This window comes from Malaclemys terrapin, chromosome 1 (genome assembly GCF_027887155.1).
Source record: "Malaclemys terrapin pileata isolate rMalTer1 chromosome 1, rMalTer1.hap1, whole genome shotgun sequence".
Classification (NCBI taxonomy): Eukaryota; Metazoa; Chordata; order Testudines; family Emydidae; genus Malaclemys; species Malaclemys terrapin.
The window spans coordinates 305,636,816-305,653,859 of NC_071505.1; the positions used below are offsets into that span (position 1 = coordinate 305,636,816).

General features: G+C 41.8%; 1 protein-coding gene across 1 annotated transcript in view; it reads left to right on the forward strand.

The window, feature by feature from the left end:
* The first annotated feature begins 1,721 nt into the window (after positions 1-1,721).
* The window catches only part of HSPH1 (heat shock protein family H (Hsp110) member 1), a 30,094-nt gene continuing 14,771 nt past the window's right edge, over positions 1,722-17,044 (forward strand). Inside the window, exons 1-8 of the mRNA XM_054015346.1 lie at positions 1,722-2,104; positions 3,846-3,903; positions 6,585-6,725; positions 10,469-10,591; positions 11,514-11,613; positions 12,723-12,856; positions 13,676-13,920; positions 16,273-16,501. Coding sequence (XP_053871321.1) covers positions 1,743-2,104; positions 3,846-3,903; positions 6,585-6,725; positions 10,469-10,591; positions 11,514-11,613; positions 12,723-12,856; positions 13,676-13,920; positions 16,273-16,501 — 1,392 coding nt within the window. The 5' untranslated portion in view covers positions 1,722-1,742. The remainder of the gene's footprint in view (positions 2,105-3,845; positions 3,904-6,584; positions 6,726-10,468; positions 10,592-11,513; positions 11,614-12,722; positions 12,857-13,675; positions 13,921-16,272; positions 16,502-17,044) is intronic.

A 17,044-nucleotide genomic window follows, 5' to 3' on the forward strand; every position in this document is an offset into this window, starting at 1 on the left:
ATTTGAGATTTTGAGCAAAATTTTCTACAAAAAATAGTTTAAATTAAAAGATGTGGGAGGCACAGGGAAGCAGCAAACACGTTTGTGCCTCTGTCTGGTTAAACTAAGTTTGGCAATACTTTCACTTTTGCAAGAGCAGCTGGAAAGTACTTGGAATTAAAGAGGTGGGAATCAGGAATGGATGATCTCACCTTCCCTCTACTGCATAGCTCAGTTACTCTGCAACTCCTCTAGAATGGCAAACACACCAGCTCCTCCTCATATCCACCTCAGACAGCTCTCCTTCTCTTCTGACTTGAGTTGCGGGGAAGAGAAGAAAATCATTCCTCGCTCACATTTCCGAGACAAAGTTCTTCCCCCACTTCTCTGGTACCAAACCATCCTCTCCTTTGGGAACAAATTGCTGTGCCATCTCTAGCAGCAATATCAACCCTCACATATTCTTGTATCTCTAGGGGCAAATATATGCCCAATTTATTCCCACTGCCCCATTTTAATTGAATAGCCTGACCCTATCCTTTGAGAAAAAAGAGTTGGAATTGTAGGAGAAAATGGAAAATAAAAAAAAGTTACTTTGGGATGGAAATCATAGTCCCCATGTTCTTTCTTTGGGGAGAAACTGACAACATGAAAAAGAAAAACAAGGGCCCAATACAGAAATAAATATTGATGGGCAAGGACAGATACAGAACAATTAACACTGATGAGAATAATACTGACATAAGCATACCATGCAGTGTAAATCTATCCTTAAAAAACAGAGGAAAGGATTCACCAAAATGCAGCAGAAGACAAAGGAAAAATAGAAAGTGGGGGGAAAAAGTAAAGTGAAGAATTAAATCAGTAAGGCCCAGATCCCAAAGGTATTTAGGGTCCTAACTTTCTAATGATCAGAGCCTAAATCTTTAAAATTGTATTAATTTACAGCAAGCGTAACACCCAAATGCCTACAAGTCATGCCTGATCCCAGTTCTATAAGAGACACCCAGGAATCTGGCAAGCTGAGGGGAATGGAGTTGGGGTTTCTCTAATTTTCAAAGAGAATTATTGGCCAGGCTACTTGTGCCTCCCACTGTGCCAGCCCATTTCCTGCGGTGTTCTGCTCCCCGTCCCCACATCTCAAAGAGATTGTCTAGGTGGCTAGTCTAGAACAGGAGAGTCCACACGACGGTGGGAGATCCGGACGGCTTACTCCGGAGTAGCTATCAGGAACAGCGCCGAGGCCCACCAAACCCTAACTACGAGGCAGGCCTGGCTGTCAGTTTCACCCTCCTGGGACTTCCCCTTCCCGGCACAACCCATCGCGACCACACGGGCACCAGTCACTAGCCCGCCCCGTCCGTTCTCCACCCAGCGCTAATCCGGACAAATCGTGTCCAAGGGAGCCTGGCGAGTAGGGCAGAGGCGAGGGCAGGCCGCCTAGCGAGAGCGGGGGGGCAGGAGGGGGAAGGAGCAGGGAGGGGGAGGGGTGGTGCAGCAGACACAGGCCGAGCAAGATCCAGGCGCGCTACCCGGACGGGTTTGTCTCGTGTCCGCGCGCAGACGCGGTATCCTGGAGCCCAGCTACGGGGGCCGCACTGACCCCGGGAGCCCATAGCCGGGAGCGCCGTGAAGAGGCCATCCGAGGACACCCCTGCCCCGCACGCGCCGTGTTACCAGCCTCCGGGCCCCGCCCCCTCCTGTTCAGCCGGCTTCCTCCCAGTCTGACAGGCGGCGCAGAATCCGCGGCGTCCCGGGTTGTCATGAGAACGAAACACATCACTGCGTTCCTCCGCCCGCCATTGGTTAGCATTGTTCGAGAAAGCCGGAGAAAGCGGAAGCGGAAGCCGCACGTGGAGCCGGCAAGGGGCTGCCGCAGTTTCTGGAAACTTCTCCTCGCTGTCATATTTAAAGCGGCGGCGCCGGCTCCCCCGCCCGCGGCCAGAGGCAGCGACACAGCACCGGAGCCAGCGCTCTGCGGCGGAGCTGTCCGGGGAGAGGCTCGCGCGGGCGGGACCATGTCCGTGGTGGGGTTCGACCTGGGCTCGCAGAGCTGCTACATCGCGGTGGCCCGGGCCGGGGGCATCGAGACCGTCGCCAACGAGTTCAGCGACAGATGCACCCCGTGAGTGCGGGGGCTGCTCGGCTGAGCCTGGGGTGGGGGCCTGCCCGGGCCCCGGGGGGAGTCGGGCTGTCCCGCCCGGCGCGGGGGGCTGCGGCCCCTTCACGAGCCGCGTGCGGTGCCCGGGGAGCCGGGGGTGGTATCGCGGGGCCGATGCTGCAGTTCCTGACCCCGGCCCCAGTGTGGCCCCGGGGCGGGGATGCTGAAGCGGCTCCTGCCGCTGGGGGCGGGGGGTCGCTGCGCCGAGAGTTGGAACTTGCTGGAAGCTCCCAGCGCAACCTCCCCCCCCCCCCCCCCCGCGCGGCTGCGTTACTCCCGCGCCTCCTCAGCTCCGCGCGCCGGCCGGGGCGGGGGTCCCGCGCCTGCAAAAGCGCCGCCGCCTGGCGTGAGGGGCAGGACGGAGCCCCTACAGGGAGCTGGAGTGCCCGCTGCCTCCCCGCGGTGGGGTCAGCGCCCTCTGAGTAAAGCTGCCCTGAAGGGCGCAGCCTTCCAGTCCCGGGAGACGGGGCGCGGGTGTATCGTGACTGGGGCACGGGGCTCCCCTGACATGGACCCGTCAGGCCCCGGCACTTGGAGAAGTGGGGATCGGGAAGCGGCGGCTGGAGAAGCGGGGAATAGAAACAGGTGTAGTAACGTGCACAGCTCTGTAATCTTTAGAGGCTTCCCATTTAAAATCTGAACAATAATGCTGTATTGTGATCGGAAACGAAATAGACAACTTTCCGTCCTTCGCGGGGCAGGGGGGGAGAGTGTTCCCACAGCAAAGGCAAAGCAGATGCACTAACAGTTGAAAGAACTGGGTCTACACATTGAGAATGTAATTATAGCTAAATTAAAATACTTGCCATGCAATGTGTGTATGTTTAGCCACATTGTAGGATTAGAAAAGATTCTCACTGACTGTTAACTTTGCTCACACTGCAAATATATTTATGCATATACTCTGGTAGTAGCTTTTGTTACCAGGAAGGCTCTTATGTGCATTTTGGGAGAAGTTATATTTGAATTAGAATTATTAATTTCCTGATGCATGGTTTAATTTGCAGCCACTCTTTAATATAGTCTTTGGGCTTTAATTTCCTGTTAAAAGGGGATGAAGAAACTTTGTAGCTGTGGCATTGAAGATATGCAGTCTCTCTTCTTCAAGCTCTTAGTACAGCAGGCTATTAAACAACTTAAAGCTTTATTGCACATAAATTGATTTTGTAATTGCTCAGCTTTACAATGAAGAAAATTCTAATCCACATTGAAACAGTTACTCAGTGCTACATGTGAACTCAGAAGTTCAGCTATTCATAGATTAGCCATACAAAAAAATGACGATTTAAAAAAAATTGTGACCCAAGCATCTGTTTCTTTTCATATAAATAACTTGGTTGAAGTTTTTTCTTGAAATTGTACAGAACAATTTACCCTTGGACTAAGACTAAGTACAGAAAGTTTCAACTCCAAAGCATATGTTGTAACTTTACAAACATGCTTTGGAGCTGAAACTTTCAGTGCATGTGTGTGAAAATAAAAACATGCAATATATGATAGAGAAAAGTATGTGGTTTGGAGTGAGAGATTGCAGATTCATTTTTTTTTAAATGCTGTGAATTAGCATAAGCCACAAGAGTAGCAATATAACTTGCTCAAACTCTCAAATTCTGTTTGCCATAGCAATAAATAAAGCTACTATAGCTCTTGGCAATATTGGCAATAAAATAAAATGCTGAATTAACAAGCCTCTCTGTCTTTTCAGATCAGTTGTATCATTCGGATCCAAAAACAGAGCTATTGGTGTTGCAGCTAAAAACCAGGTAGGTTGTCTTCTATGAAAGAGAATCCAACTACTAGTAAAATTAATAACATAAATCTGTTTCAAATAAGGGGAAAAAACGGAAATGATAAAATTCTGTCATCTTAATTGTCAGGTAGCATTTCAAAATCAAAGAAATAATTTATTCTGACAGTCTCATGTCCAGGTTTGCTGCTGAGGATGCCATTGCTAGAACTCCAGGTCTGTGTGCTGGGTTAATAATTTCCAGTTAGATGCCTGCCTTATTTGATCATTTTAAAAATAAAATCACCAGAACACACTCTTACTTAGGAAATTTCTTTGCATTAGAAATGCATCTTCACAAATTATGTAGAATGTGTATATGAGTTCTTAAACTGAAATGTGAATTAAGAGGTTTGGCCTTTGCTTGAATGAACTACTCTGAAAAGAGAAAGTGTTAAATATTTTCTCTTATTCACTGCAGTAATACATTTTTTTAAAAAGTGCTAAAACATTAATACGTTTTTTAAAATAACCATGTACAATGTTTAAAACTTCAGATATCAACATCTAAAAGCCATGTTTTGGGCTGATTATATCCTAAAATAGGACTAGTGTACTGCATGCCGGTGCAGACCAAGCATGCTCCCTCTACTGGCCTATTCATAAATGTCAAGGTGCAAAGGTTCTGTGATAGGTTTCCATGGAGAGAGCATCAACTGTGAAAGTCTTCCATTTAACTGTGAAGAAACAGGGAGATCTGATTGAAAATATAGGAGTGATCATAAGATAAACATACATTTGTAATGACAAGATTCAAAGACAGAAGCTAACAAAATGATTTGCATAGAGTTTTGCAGTTTTTCATTCATTCCTAGGAATGAATGAATCTTTTATTAAAACAGATATCCACATAAAACATTGTGGAACAAATATTTCACTAGAGTTTTAACTTTGATCTTTTTTTATCAGGATTTGGAAGTTTCCTTTTGTACCACTGCTTTTATTTCTATTTTTTCAGACTATATTTCCATGTCAGTGATTCAGATGTTAACATAATTCAATGAAGTAGTGAGGAAAAGTAAAGGAGTCTTCAGAGCATTTGTTATTTTAAATAAATGGCTTCTATCTGGATTCTCAAGAGACTAATGTGGGGAGTGTTACGAAGAGATCATTAAATTAAAAGCTGTCCAGCAGCTTTAGCTAAATTGAAAGCTAAGTAGTTTCTCTCTCAACTTACATTTGAGAACATGTATTCACAACAGACTTTTGTTCTTGGACAGTTTGTGGCTTCAGTGGCTTTTGGAATAGCTTCAAAAGGGTACTACATATTCAGTTTTTCATGCTTTTTTTGTTTTAACAGTTTGAAAACAAAATTTACCAATTTTTTCCATTTGACAAACACTTAAAAATGCAACCCGATATAACAAGAGTTTGGATATAACGTGGTAAAGCAGTGCTGGGGGGGGGAAGCTGCGCATTCCAGTGGATCAAAGCAAGTTTGATATAACGCAGTTTCAGCTATAATGCGGTAAGATTTTTTGGCTCCTGAGGGCAGCATTCTATCGAGGTAGAGGTGTACATCTTAATAGTGAACAGGCTCTTTTCCTGACAGCAGTGGAATTTTAGGTTGTGTTCTTGGCCCATGACAATCTGGGCTTTGCATTTTCACTAACAAGGGAGTGTAACAGCCATTTGTTCAAGCAGGAGAACTACATACCTGAATTGTTCTGGGTTTTTAGCAAGTAATCATCTTAATTTAACTTTGACACGGTTTTTTACTTAACAGCAACTTAAATTTCAAGTTTTGTGCATTCTCAATCAAATGCTAGACAACTTTGCGAATAATTAATTACTTCATGCTGGTCTTTCACTGTTACTTGCAGTATGTTTTAGTGAGTTTTCAGAAGAATACCATGCTGTAGTAGCACCGTTTAAGTGTGGCATGCTAACTGGCTTGCTGCTGCTTAATTGTGCCAAAACCACAGGAATATTCTCAAATATCCTACAGTATTAATGGCATGTGATTACTTTAAAAAAGTCTCTTCATTGGTACATACAGTTACCTCGATAACCTGAAAATTAGAGATTTTTTTAAACTCTAAATCAGTTCATTAAAAGCCACTAAAGTGTTTTGCACTTGGTGCCCATTGCATACTAAATTATTGCTGTTTAAGTGCTTCCAACTTGAGTGACCATAGAGCTGCACTTTTAAATAGATGTCAGGTACCCTTCCTGATGAGGTTTATTGTAGTTAATGTTATGCTTCCAAGTCCCTTGCTTTCCTCTGTGTTGGCGTGACAAAACAAAACAAGTCTCCGTCAATATGTTGATCCCTGGACTTACTGCCTTTAGATTTGTTGGTATTTGCTGGGTACTGTAAGTCATCAGTAGTTGGTAGAGAACAAAAGGCTTTTAACAAGAGCAATAAAAAATAGTTTAAACTGTTAAACAAACCGGGGTGTAGACTTTCTATATTGTAACAGCTTGTGACTTTAAACTGTAAACTCTATAATACAATGCTCATTTACCTCTTGTGCCAGTATATTTCTGTGTAAAACTACAGTCCTACATAATTTAATATTAGAGAAAAGAGGTCAGATGTCAAGTCTCTGGCGAGTAAACCTGACTGGTTTAGGAACAGAGGCTAGCACTGCCGTTCTTTTACTAATATGCAGGTTAAGTGTTGCGTTCAAGATAACTTATTTTTCTTTCTTGCAGCAAATTACTCATGCTAACAACACAGTATCTAACTTCAAGAGATTCCATGGCCGTGCATTTAATGATCCTTTTATTCAGAAGGAGAAAGAAAGTTTGAGTTATGATTTGGTTCCAATGAAAAACGGTGGAGTTGGAATAAAGGTAAGAGTGTCATATTTGCAGTCTAGCTTTCTAGTTTCTATAGCTATGTTGGAAAGGTTTGTTTTCTAGCACTTAATCATGAAAATAAGGGATTTTAATTAATTCCCATAAAAACTATTCCTCACCTCTGTACCAGAAGGGCTTTTGAACTGATGAATAGCTTTTTTTTACTCCAGAGTGGAGTCAGGCTTTCGTTATAAATACTTCCTCATACAAGAGCTTCCCTGGTGGCAATTGTGCACATAGTCTACGCCAGGGGTCGGCAACCTTTCAGAAGTGGTGTGCTGAGTCTTCATTTATTCACTCTAATTTAAGGTTTCGTGTGCCAGTAATACATTTTAACATTTTTAGAAGGTCGCTTTCTATAAGTCTTTAATATATAACTAAACTATTGTTGTATCTAAAGTAAATAAGTTTTTTTAAATGTTTAAGAAGCCTCATTTAAAATTAAATTAAAATGCAGAGTCCCCTGGACCGGTGGTCAGGACCCAGGCAGTGTGAGTGCCACTGAAAATCAGCTCGCGTGCCACCTTCGGCACGTGCCATAGGTTGCCTACCCCTGCTTTAAAACCATGGGATACTGTTTCGATCCTCCCATGTACCAGCAAAAAAGTCTAATCTAGAGGTGGATAGAGACCACTTGTGTGTATCCTTTGTGTAGTTTAATTATATGATCAAATACCCTATCAACTATATAATCACTTTTTTCTTATAGCTTTAGATACACATTACATATTGAAACATTCTCATTGGCATAACGGCCACTGTATTTACCTGACAAGCTTCTTCTATGCTAAGTTCTCATCTCTAGGTCTCACTATTACTTTGTTAATTAGGCCTGGTGCACACTTCAAAGTTTTGCTGGCACACCATTGTCAGTTAGGAGTGTGGGGAATAAAATAAAATAAACACCCTTAGCTGACAGCTGTGCTGGCAAAAGCCCACATGGGGATAGTCATACCAATAAAATGGTCCTTTTGCCAATATAGCTTATTTTAATTGGGGTATGGTGTATGCCAGGGGTTGGCAATCTATGGCATGCATGCCAAAGATGGCACGCGAGCCCATTTTTAATGGCACGCCGCAATCCTGCCCAGCCTGGCCCGGCCTGCTCTTCTCTGCCCCCCCCCCCACCTTTGTGGGGGCAGAAGCTTGGTCCTGCCAGCTCCCCTGCCTCTTCCCGTAATGTGCTGGGTTCCTGCCCCTCCTCCGCCTCTATGTCCCTCCCTCCCTGCTGGCAGATCAGCTGATGGCCCTTGTGAGGGAGGGGGTCGGGAAGGAGCAGAGTCACCGTGCTGGCTGCTCCCTGCGGAGGCAGAGAAGAAGCGGGGGCAGGGCCTTGGGGAAGGTGGGTGGGGGTGGAATAGGGGCATATCCCCGCTAGCCCCCTGCCCTGACCCCTCCTCACACACCCTCAGCCCTGACCCCTACCCCCGCCCCACACACACACACAGCCCTCTGCCTTGAGCCCCGCACACACCCCAGGCCCCTGCCCTGAGCCCTGTACTCCCTTCATACACACCCAGCCCTCTGCTTGACTCCTTCACACACCCCCACGACCCCAGCCCTGACTCTGGCACTCCCCCACATACCCAATCCCCCCTGCCCTGACACCTGCACCCCCTCACATGCCCCCAGCCCTGACTCTTGCACCCCCCCACATCCCCACCCTAAGCACCAAATGGAAGCTCCTGCACCTCCCCTCTCCCCCCACATTCCCACCTGCACCCCTCGCACCAAATGGGAGCTGCCCAGGTAAGTGCCCCAAACCTCCTGCCCCAACCCTGAGCCCCGTTCTCTCATTCTAGCTCCTGGCCAGACCCTTCACCCCCAGCCCTGTGCTCAGTGCATTCCCACCCTCAGCTCAGTGCAGAGAGAGGAAGAGAATGGGTCAGAACCAGGGAGAAGGTAGGTACCCACTGTAAGTGGGCAGGGCCGGGACCCCAGACCGGCAGCGGGCTGAGCAGGTCCAGCAGCTGGGATCCCGGCTGGCAGGAGCTGGTGGATGGAACCCCTGAGCGGCAGTGGGCTGAGTCACTCAACCCACTGCCGGTCTGGGGTCCTGGCCGCATTCCCCACACAGCCTGCTGCCGGTCTGGGGTTCTGGCTGCTGGACCCTTGCCAGTCAGGGTCCCAGCCACAGGCCCCGCTCAGCCCGCTGCCGGCATAGGTGAACAGAACCCCAGACCAGCAGCGGACTGGCGGTGTAAGATCAACATTTTAATTTAAATTTTAAATTAAGCTTCTTAAACATTTTGAAAACCGTATTTATTTTACAATACAACAACAGTTTAGTTATATAATATATAGACTTATAGAGAGAGACTGTCTAAAAAACATTAAAATGTATTACCGGCACGCGAAACCTTTAATTTAAGTGAATAAATGAAGACTCGGCACGCCATTTCTGAAAGGTTGCTGACCCCTGTTTTAAAGGAACAACTCCATCTGAAATCTAGTCAGTTTTTAAAAGAACTTAAAATAGATTCACTTACTAAACCTGCCCCGTAGATTCCACAGCCAATTAGTGTGATTTTTGTAGTCACAATTCCATTTCTTTTAAAAACAAAATCCTCTTCCTTGGTGCTCTGTGAAAGATCCACACAAACATGGGCAATGCGCAAAATAAACTGAAGAGACTTTTTTTCTTTATTTATAGTTATCTGAAGTGTGAGTTGTAACAATGGTAGATACTTTGTTTGGTGTCTCTTTAATGGGAGTGAGTTTAAGTAGTTTTCTTTAAAACACATATGCAAGTTAGAAAAAATTGGTTTTAAGAGGGACAGTACTGTGACAGTCATTTTCAATTTTTTCCTCAATCTGTGTGGAGCTTTTTTTCTTGTCCATGGAGAAAAATGTTTTGAGAACAAATCAGTAGGAGATTGCGACATTTGAAGTCCACAAGAGGGTCTTTTACAAAGCATTCTGCTTTACACCTTTTCTATACTATAGAATAGATGACAAAAAGGCGAATACACAAAGGAAGGGAAATAGAGGTATTTTAAAACTGATTGATTTTACAGTAGTACTTTTTTCCCCTTCCCAACCATTTCAGTTTACAAAGATGTCTGCAGGAAGGAAACAATATGAGAGTAAAGACTTGTTTAACTTTGTCTTTTAAATTTGTTTATATTATTTGATTCCTGGGTATAACTTGAACTATTGAAGTGCAGGCTGTTCTGGCTACCAAAACAGATAACACAAATTTTAGGTTATGAACATAGTGATCTTTTGGGAAAATCTTTTATGAAATAGTCTAGAAGCTCTTAAGTAAATGTTTTTAATACTGCTGTAAAGAGCTCTTCCTAACTGAATGCTTCTTGGTAGATAATTTCTTACCTTTTCTGCAATGGTGAGCAATTTGAAAATTGCTGGCCACTTTTAACTTATTGGCATAGTGATTCATTACTGTGTGCTAGCCTCACTAATTGACACTTACTATTTATACCATTATCTGAATTGCTATAAATCATTTGCAAATGATTTTATCCAGGGGAATTCATTCATTTATCAATTACAGTCAATGTGTAGAAACAGAATGACATTATCTGCAAACACTCAAGGGGCTGGTGGGTGAATTCTCAATTGTAAGTGTATAATGAGCTGCATGAGTGCATTAAGATTGGAGGGAAGGGTTGTTGGTCAGCAGAGCATCCAGAACTATTAAGTGGTACTCTGCTTTTCTGCAATTAAAATTAAATTTTCCTCCTTTTTTTTTTTTTTTTTTTTTTTTTGCTATCCAGGTGATGTACATGGATGAGGAACATTTCTTTAGTGTGGAACAGATAACAGCTATGTTGTTGACTAAGTTGAAGGAGACTGCTGAGACTAACCTAAAAAAGCCAGTAACAGACTGTGTTATTTCTGTAAGTAATTCTATTACACTGGACCAATAGAGACATTAATCTCCCTAGTTGTAATCACTGAAGATTTCTAGTTTTAAATAAAGTTTAAGATGTTGTTCAGCTCAAGTACTTGTATGCTCAGGGTAACATTGTACATATTAGATTTAACGTTACCAGAACCTTTTTCTAAAAAGGAAAATGTGTATTCTATATATGAGCTTGTTATAAAGCAATGGAAGCTATAAACAGCCAATATTAAAATACAGATTTTTTACTTCATATTAATATACTAACTTTATGTTAAAGTAAAATAGCTTTGAAAAGCATTGTAATTAGGAAAAAGACTATAGGGGGTGTTACATTAAGTGTTGAACAGTTGCTCAGATACCATGAAGATGAACAAGCTAAAATGCCTAGACAGAGCACTCCCAATATTTCTATCAAGCTGCACAATATATCAATTAATTAAATATGTATTTTAAGTGATCTGCCAGTTGGCACTACCGTGCCACTGGGAAAATTCCTTTGGTTCAAGTAGAGCAAAGAACTTAAACTGAAAATTTTTGGCAGTATGCTGCATCTAATGTTAACATCAAAATAGCTTTGACTACTTTTTCCATTTCTTGTCAAAAATTAATTTAGGCTTGATTATCTACATTCTGAGGAGAAGCATAATATTCTACTTTACTGATTGGTCTTGCATGTGCTTTTAGGCCCCAGTTCAGCACAGTACCTAATCATTGGCTTCAATGGGACTACGAAGTACTATGCTGAATCAGGGTCTTAAGTAACTAACTTTATTTTGAGCTAAAATCTTGCAGTTGCTAGATATAGTGGCAGGTATCTCCTTTTGGGGATGCAGAATGGGTAGTATTTCAAACAAATGTTTGTGTTGAAAGTCTGGCTTTCTAATAGTAATTCTGTTCCCACATGATTTCTTCAGGTTCCATCATTTTTCACTGATGCTGAAAGGAGGTCTGTCCTAGATGCTGCTCAGATTGTTGGCCTAAACTGTCTGAGACTGATGAGTGACATGACAGCAGGTAAAGCAAAGGAAACATATTCCAGCAAGTGTATGTTTAATGGAGATCCATTTAGATACTCAAATAACTTCAAACTAAGAATTGCTAAAAAAATAGACCAGTCACTAAAAGCAGAGTTGGTTTACAACACTTATGCCATTTTTTTCTTGACTTATAAAACTTCTGTCATGAGGTGTTGTGAAGGTGGTAAAAAGAGAACGCTTTGCTTCCTAAGGTGATTTAATAGGACTACAGTAGAACCTCAGAGTTACAAACACCTCTGGAGGGAAAGTTGTTTGTAATTTTGAAATGTTTGAAACTCTGAATAAAACATTATGGTTGTTCTTTCAGAAGTTGACAACTGAACATTAACTTAATATAGCTTTGAAACTTTATTGTGCAAAAGAAAAATGCTGCTTTTAACAGTCTTAATTTAAATGGAAACAAGCACAGAAACAGTTTCCTTACCTTGTCACATTTTTTTACACTTCCCTTTATTTTTTTTAGTAGTTTACGTTTAACACAGTACTGTACTGTATTTGCGTTTTTTTGTTTCTGCCGCTGCCTGTTTGCATACTTCTGATTCCAAATGTGGTGTGCGGTTGACCAGTCAGTTTTTAACTCTGGTATTCATAACTCTGAGGTTCTACTGTACTGTACTTAACTTTCCCCTGACTCACACATTTGAGGATAGGAATTGCCCTAGCAGTATAGACCAGTGGTCCATCTAGTCAAGGATCCTGTCTCTTCAGAGGAATGTGCAAGAAGCATCATAGTGATCAATTGTTCAATAAGTTGCCTGTATGAGGAATTTTTTCGTAATATTTGTAATCAGAATTTTTTGTTAAAGGATATAAAACCACTATCAGTGCAATTGTGGATGTCAACATCCATATAAATATTTAATCTACTTTTGCTGAGCCTTTCAGGGCTCAGAAAATTCATTGGTAGATGTAATATGAAGTATTAGTGCTAGGAAGTAAATATAGCAATGTATATATGTAAACATTTTAGTTGGAACCTGCCTTTTGTGACTGTGCACCATTGCAAAATTGATGAGCTGAATGAAGCACTGAATGGAGATCCACTAGTGATGGTGCAGATAACATTTGATGCTTCTTGCTTTACAGTGGCTCTTAACTATGGAATTTATAAACAAGACCTTCCAGCTCCGGAAGAGAAGCCACGGATAGTGGTGTTTGTTGACATGGGACATTCTGCATTTCAAGTATCAGCCTGTGCTTTTAACAAGGGTAAACTAAAGGTAGTCAGCTGATAATCCATTTTTGTGTGTACTCCATGGGCCATGTAAAGTTCGGTCAAGAAAAAAGGGGAAAAAATTGTACAACTAAAATGTGCTTGAATTGAAATGATGACCAAACAGAACGTGGCTGTATAACACCTTGAATCTCTACATATTGATTAGCAGGTCTTCTCTAGACTGTGAATTAGTTTTTTGCAGGGACTCAAGTGACCTGAAAACTGTTCTAATATAAACGCGTGAAATAGTTGTAACAGTACACTGAAACAACAAAAGCAGTGAAACCTCTTGAACTTGCTGACCACTTTTTAAAAAGAAAATCTTAGTGGCAGTATATGTAAAGACTACTAAAATATACAACTTACAGCTTCATTTTTTGGAAGTATTTATTTAATCTGTGTAAAGTGATATGGTGGACACAAACATTAAGGATTTTGGCACCATTAATATTGGCGTCTTATACTATGTTGCAATTACACTGAAGCTGTAAGTGGATTGACTTGTAATCAGAGTACAGTTATTTGACATTGTAATAAGCCATTTGAACCTATGTGTGGACTAAGACCCTGATGACACTGGACTGTCACCCATTCTAGAAAGGCTGTTGTTTTTGTTTTGTTTTTTTAAGGCAAACTTCCAACTTACAGGTGTACAGACCAGCTTCTACTAATACCTTACTAAATCTTTAAACTTACACATTGGAAGAAATAAGCCTATGTGGTGGCGTCTTTGTTTTAAAAAAGGCCTGCTGGTATAGGTGGAAGTCCAGTGTAATGTCTGATTGTCAAATGTAAAACTAAACTATTTTCTCTTTCAAACCAGGTGCTTGGCACAGCCTTTGATCCCTTCCTAGGGGGGAGAAACTTTGATGAAAAGTTAGTAGATCACTTTTGTGCAGAAATAAAAGCAAAGTATAAACTGGATCCGAAATCAAAAATTCGAGCCCTTCTTCGTCTATATCAGGAGTGTGAGAAACTGAAGAAGCTAATGAGCTCTAACAGCACGGACATCCCACTTAACATTGAGTGCTTTATGAATGATAGAGATGTGGCTGGAAAGATGAACAGGTGAATAGGAGCTAAAGGAAAATGAGGGAACACTGTGTTTAAAGCAAATCCTCAGTGGATGGGATTCTTTGTTTCCACAGTCCTAAAAGAAAAGGGATCGTCTATACCAGGGGTTCCCAAACTTGGTTCGCGGCTTGTTCAGGGTAAGCCTCTGGTGGACTGTGAGACGCTTTGTTTACCCTAAACAAGCCGCGAACCAAGTTTAGGAACCCCTGATCTATACTAAGATTACTAAATGTTTATTAAACATGAAGTATCTCTGAAACAGTGGCCAATCCTGGCCACTTATAAATCTAATCTTTGTTGTGAATACTTCCAGCTTTTTTGTGATGCTGGAATAGTTCAGACTTGATTACATATGTGATGGTCATATGAATGAAACAAATATACAATGTTAAACACTGTGCCTGCCTATACTCCTAATCTGAAATGCTCTCATTTTTAGGTACAAGGCACTATCACCTTGGGTCTAGAAGTAAACCTGCTAGAGTTAATACACAAAATACTTTGTAGTTTTGAAGCAATTTTGCTACACATGCAACATACCTGACACAAATCCATAAAAGTAAGGAAATAAAAAGTTAACCCACCTAATGTGAATACCCTCTGCTACCATATGCTACCATGCACCACAACCTTAACTCTGTCTTCTGAGGAATGTCATCCTCCATCTTTCCTTTTAGCTGTCCTTCTGTACTCAACCCTTTATCAAACTGCTGTCTCCCAACACAGCCAACTACTACTCCAGATGTCAACAACTATTAATGTTAGTGGAAAAAAATAAATTGGTAAAGTGGTGCATGCAGGAGGGTGAAATGGGGCAAGACTGCACTTGCAGTATGTGGTCTGTGGCGGATGGTAGTTGTAATGGTGAGGTACATACTTGTGTGTGGAAGATATGTATTAAGTGGCTTATCGTATTTCCTTGTTTTTGTGGGTTAGTGTCAGGAATGGTTCATGTCAGTCATGATATACAAACTTCATTATGAACCAGTTAGCTTCCTAGGGTCCTTTTATAATATTTAATTAGGGATTTATTTTATTTTACCTGGGGGGAGGGGTGTAAAAGTGCAGCTACTACTGGAGAAAACTATCCATTGGTAACTGGGTATATGAGCCCTTTTCTGCTGTGGAATAATATGTGACAGAAAAGTGTGTAGCTCCTGATGGATAAGGTTCTATTTACAAACTTTTTTCAACAACCAATTGTTTGTTTGCGCAGCACACAAACTGTCCATTATGATGTGAAGAATAGCTAAAAATTACCCTAAATCCAACCTTTTTAAAAAAAAAAAAAAAAACCCTGCCTTTTACACCAGATCTATTCAGGATTCACTTTTGTGCCAAGTTTTGTGTTATTGAGAACCCAAATTCAAAAGATTTCTATTAAAAATGAATGGAGAGAAAGCAAACACTCAAATTACACAAAGAATCCAAAGGTGTAAAATCTCTCACCAACTGGCTGCCTCCTTTTACAGAAAATCATGGGTTTAAAGTGGGGTATAAAATCATCTAAATGAGATGTACATGCAGTGAGTTCCCATTGCTGGTTGAGAGACTGAAGCAATAATGAAAGTAACATAGTTGCCATCTTCATCTGTAGAAACATAGAAACTGACCACTTATACAGAAAGACATTAACTTACAAACATGGGTTGACACTTTCAAAGCAGGGCAGGGAAGTTGGCTGCACACCCTTAATTAAAACTAAATCCCCTATACTGCTTTGATGATCTCAACATTGGTGATAAATGGAGCTTTATTGCTTTATCTGCAAATACTGTAATGCACGCCATGATAGAACTCGAGGGCAGAATAACACTATACAGGAGACTGGCTGACTGATTATGTCATACAGACTATTTTCCTAATTTACATTCATTCCCGGTCATTACTGACCAAAAGTAACTATCTCAGGTGGATATTTGGTGTTTTTCCCTAGAAACTAGAGGCACAAGAGCTCACAGCACAAAAATCACCAACACTGTTTGCACCTTTATGTGTAGCTTCTGCAGAAAGGCTGATGATGGGCAGAAAGGCAGGATATCCTTTAGAAGGGATCTCTTCAGGTAGTGGTGCATATAGTTGAGCTGTGTTCACAGAAATGTGCAAAAACTTGCATGGTATCTATTCATAGTGTTGCTAGACTGTGGACATCACTTGAGTTTGGCACATTTGAAAACACTAAATTCACTAACTTTAAAAATACTAAGCAGCTTTAAAATCTGTTCATGGTGGCTTAGTTTATAAAGCCTTCTTGCTGAAATGTGCAGTTTTAAACAGTTCCTAACAAAACCCGGTAAAGCAAAACTCCAGAGTTTTTAACTATGGCTTTTTGTCTGATTTTCCTAGATCCCAGTTTGAAGAATTATGTGCTGACCTCCTACAAAGGATAGAGGTGCCCTTCCATTCATTAATTGAACAAACTCAGCTTAAAGTGGAAGATGTGAATGCTGTTGAGATTGTTGGTGGAGCTACACGCATTCCAGCTGTTAAAGAGAAGATTGCAAAGTTCTTTGGCAAAGATGTCAGCACAACGCTGAACGCAGACGAAGCCGTTGCACGAGGCTGTGCTCTACAGGTACAGTATTCACAATACCACTTAAGTCTTCTGAGAATACTTCCTTTCGAGAACTGAGCATATAGTTATAGCAGATGGCAAAAGTGACACTCTTAAAGCAGGCAATGGAACAAATACCATGTGCTGAAACAGTGACATGCTTAAAAAGCTCTGGCACTTTAATTTTACATACTTACTGATTTGACTAAACTGCAACTAGTCGCTGCACTTTATCTGGCTTGAGCCTGGGGAACCATTGCCATTTTTTCCCAGACTCCCAAACCTCTTGTTATATACCTTATTCTCTCTCTCTCTCTCTCCCCACTTCCCCTGTCTTCCAGTCAGTCCTCTTGGTGCTGCTGAGAGGGCTCAGGCTCTACTTCATTCAAAGCCTTCCTGGCAGGTGCAGACTGGGTGAGGCAGTGGTCGTTGACCAGTCCAGACAATACAAAATAATCAGCAAAAAGACAATAGGCCTTTGTAGGGGGTTCAGGGTATTCTCTACTATACTGTTTTAGAAAACATTTACCATTAGATGCATTCCAGAGGCAAAACAATCCACTC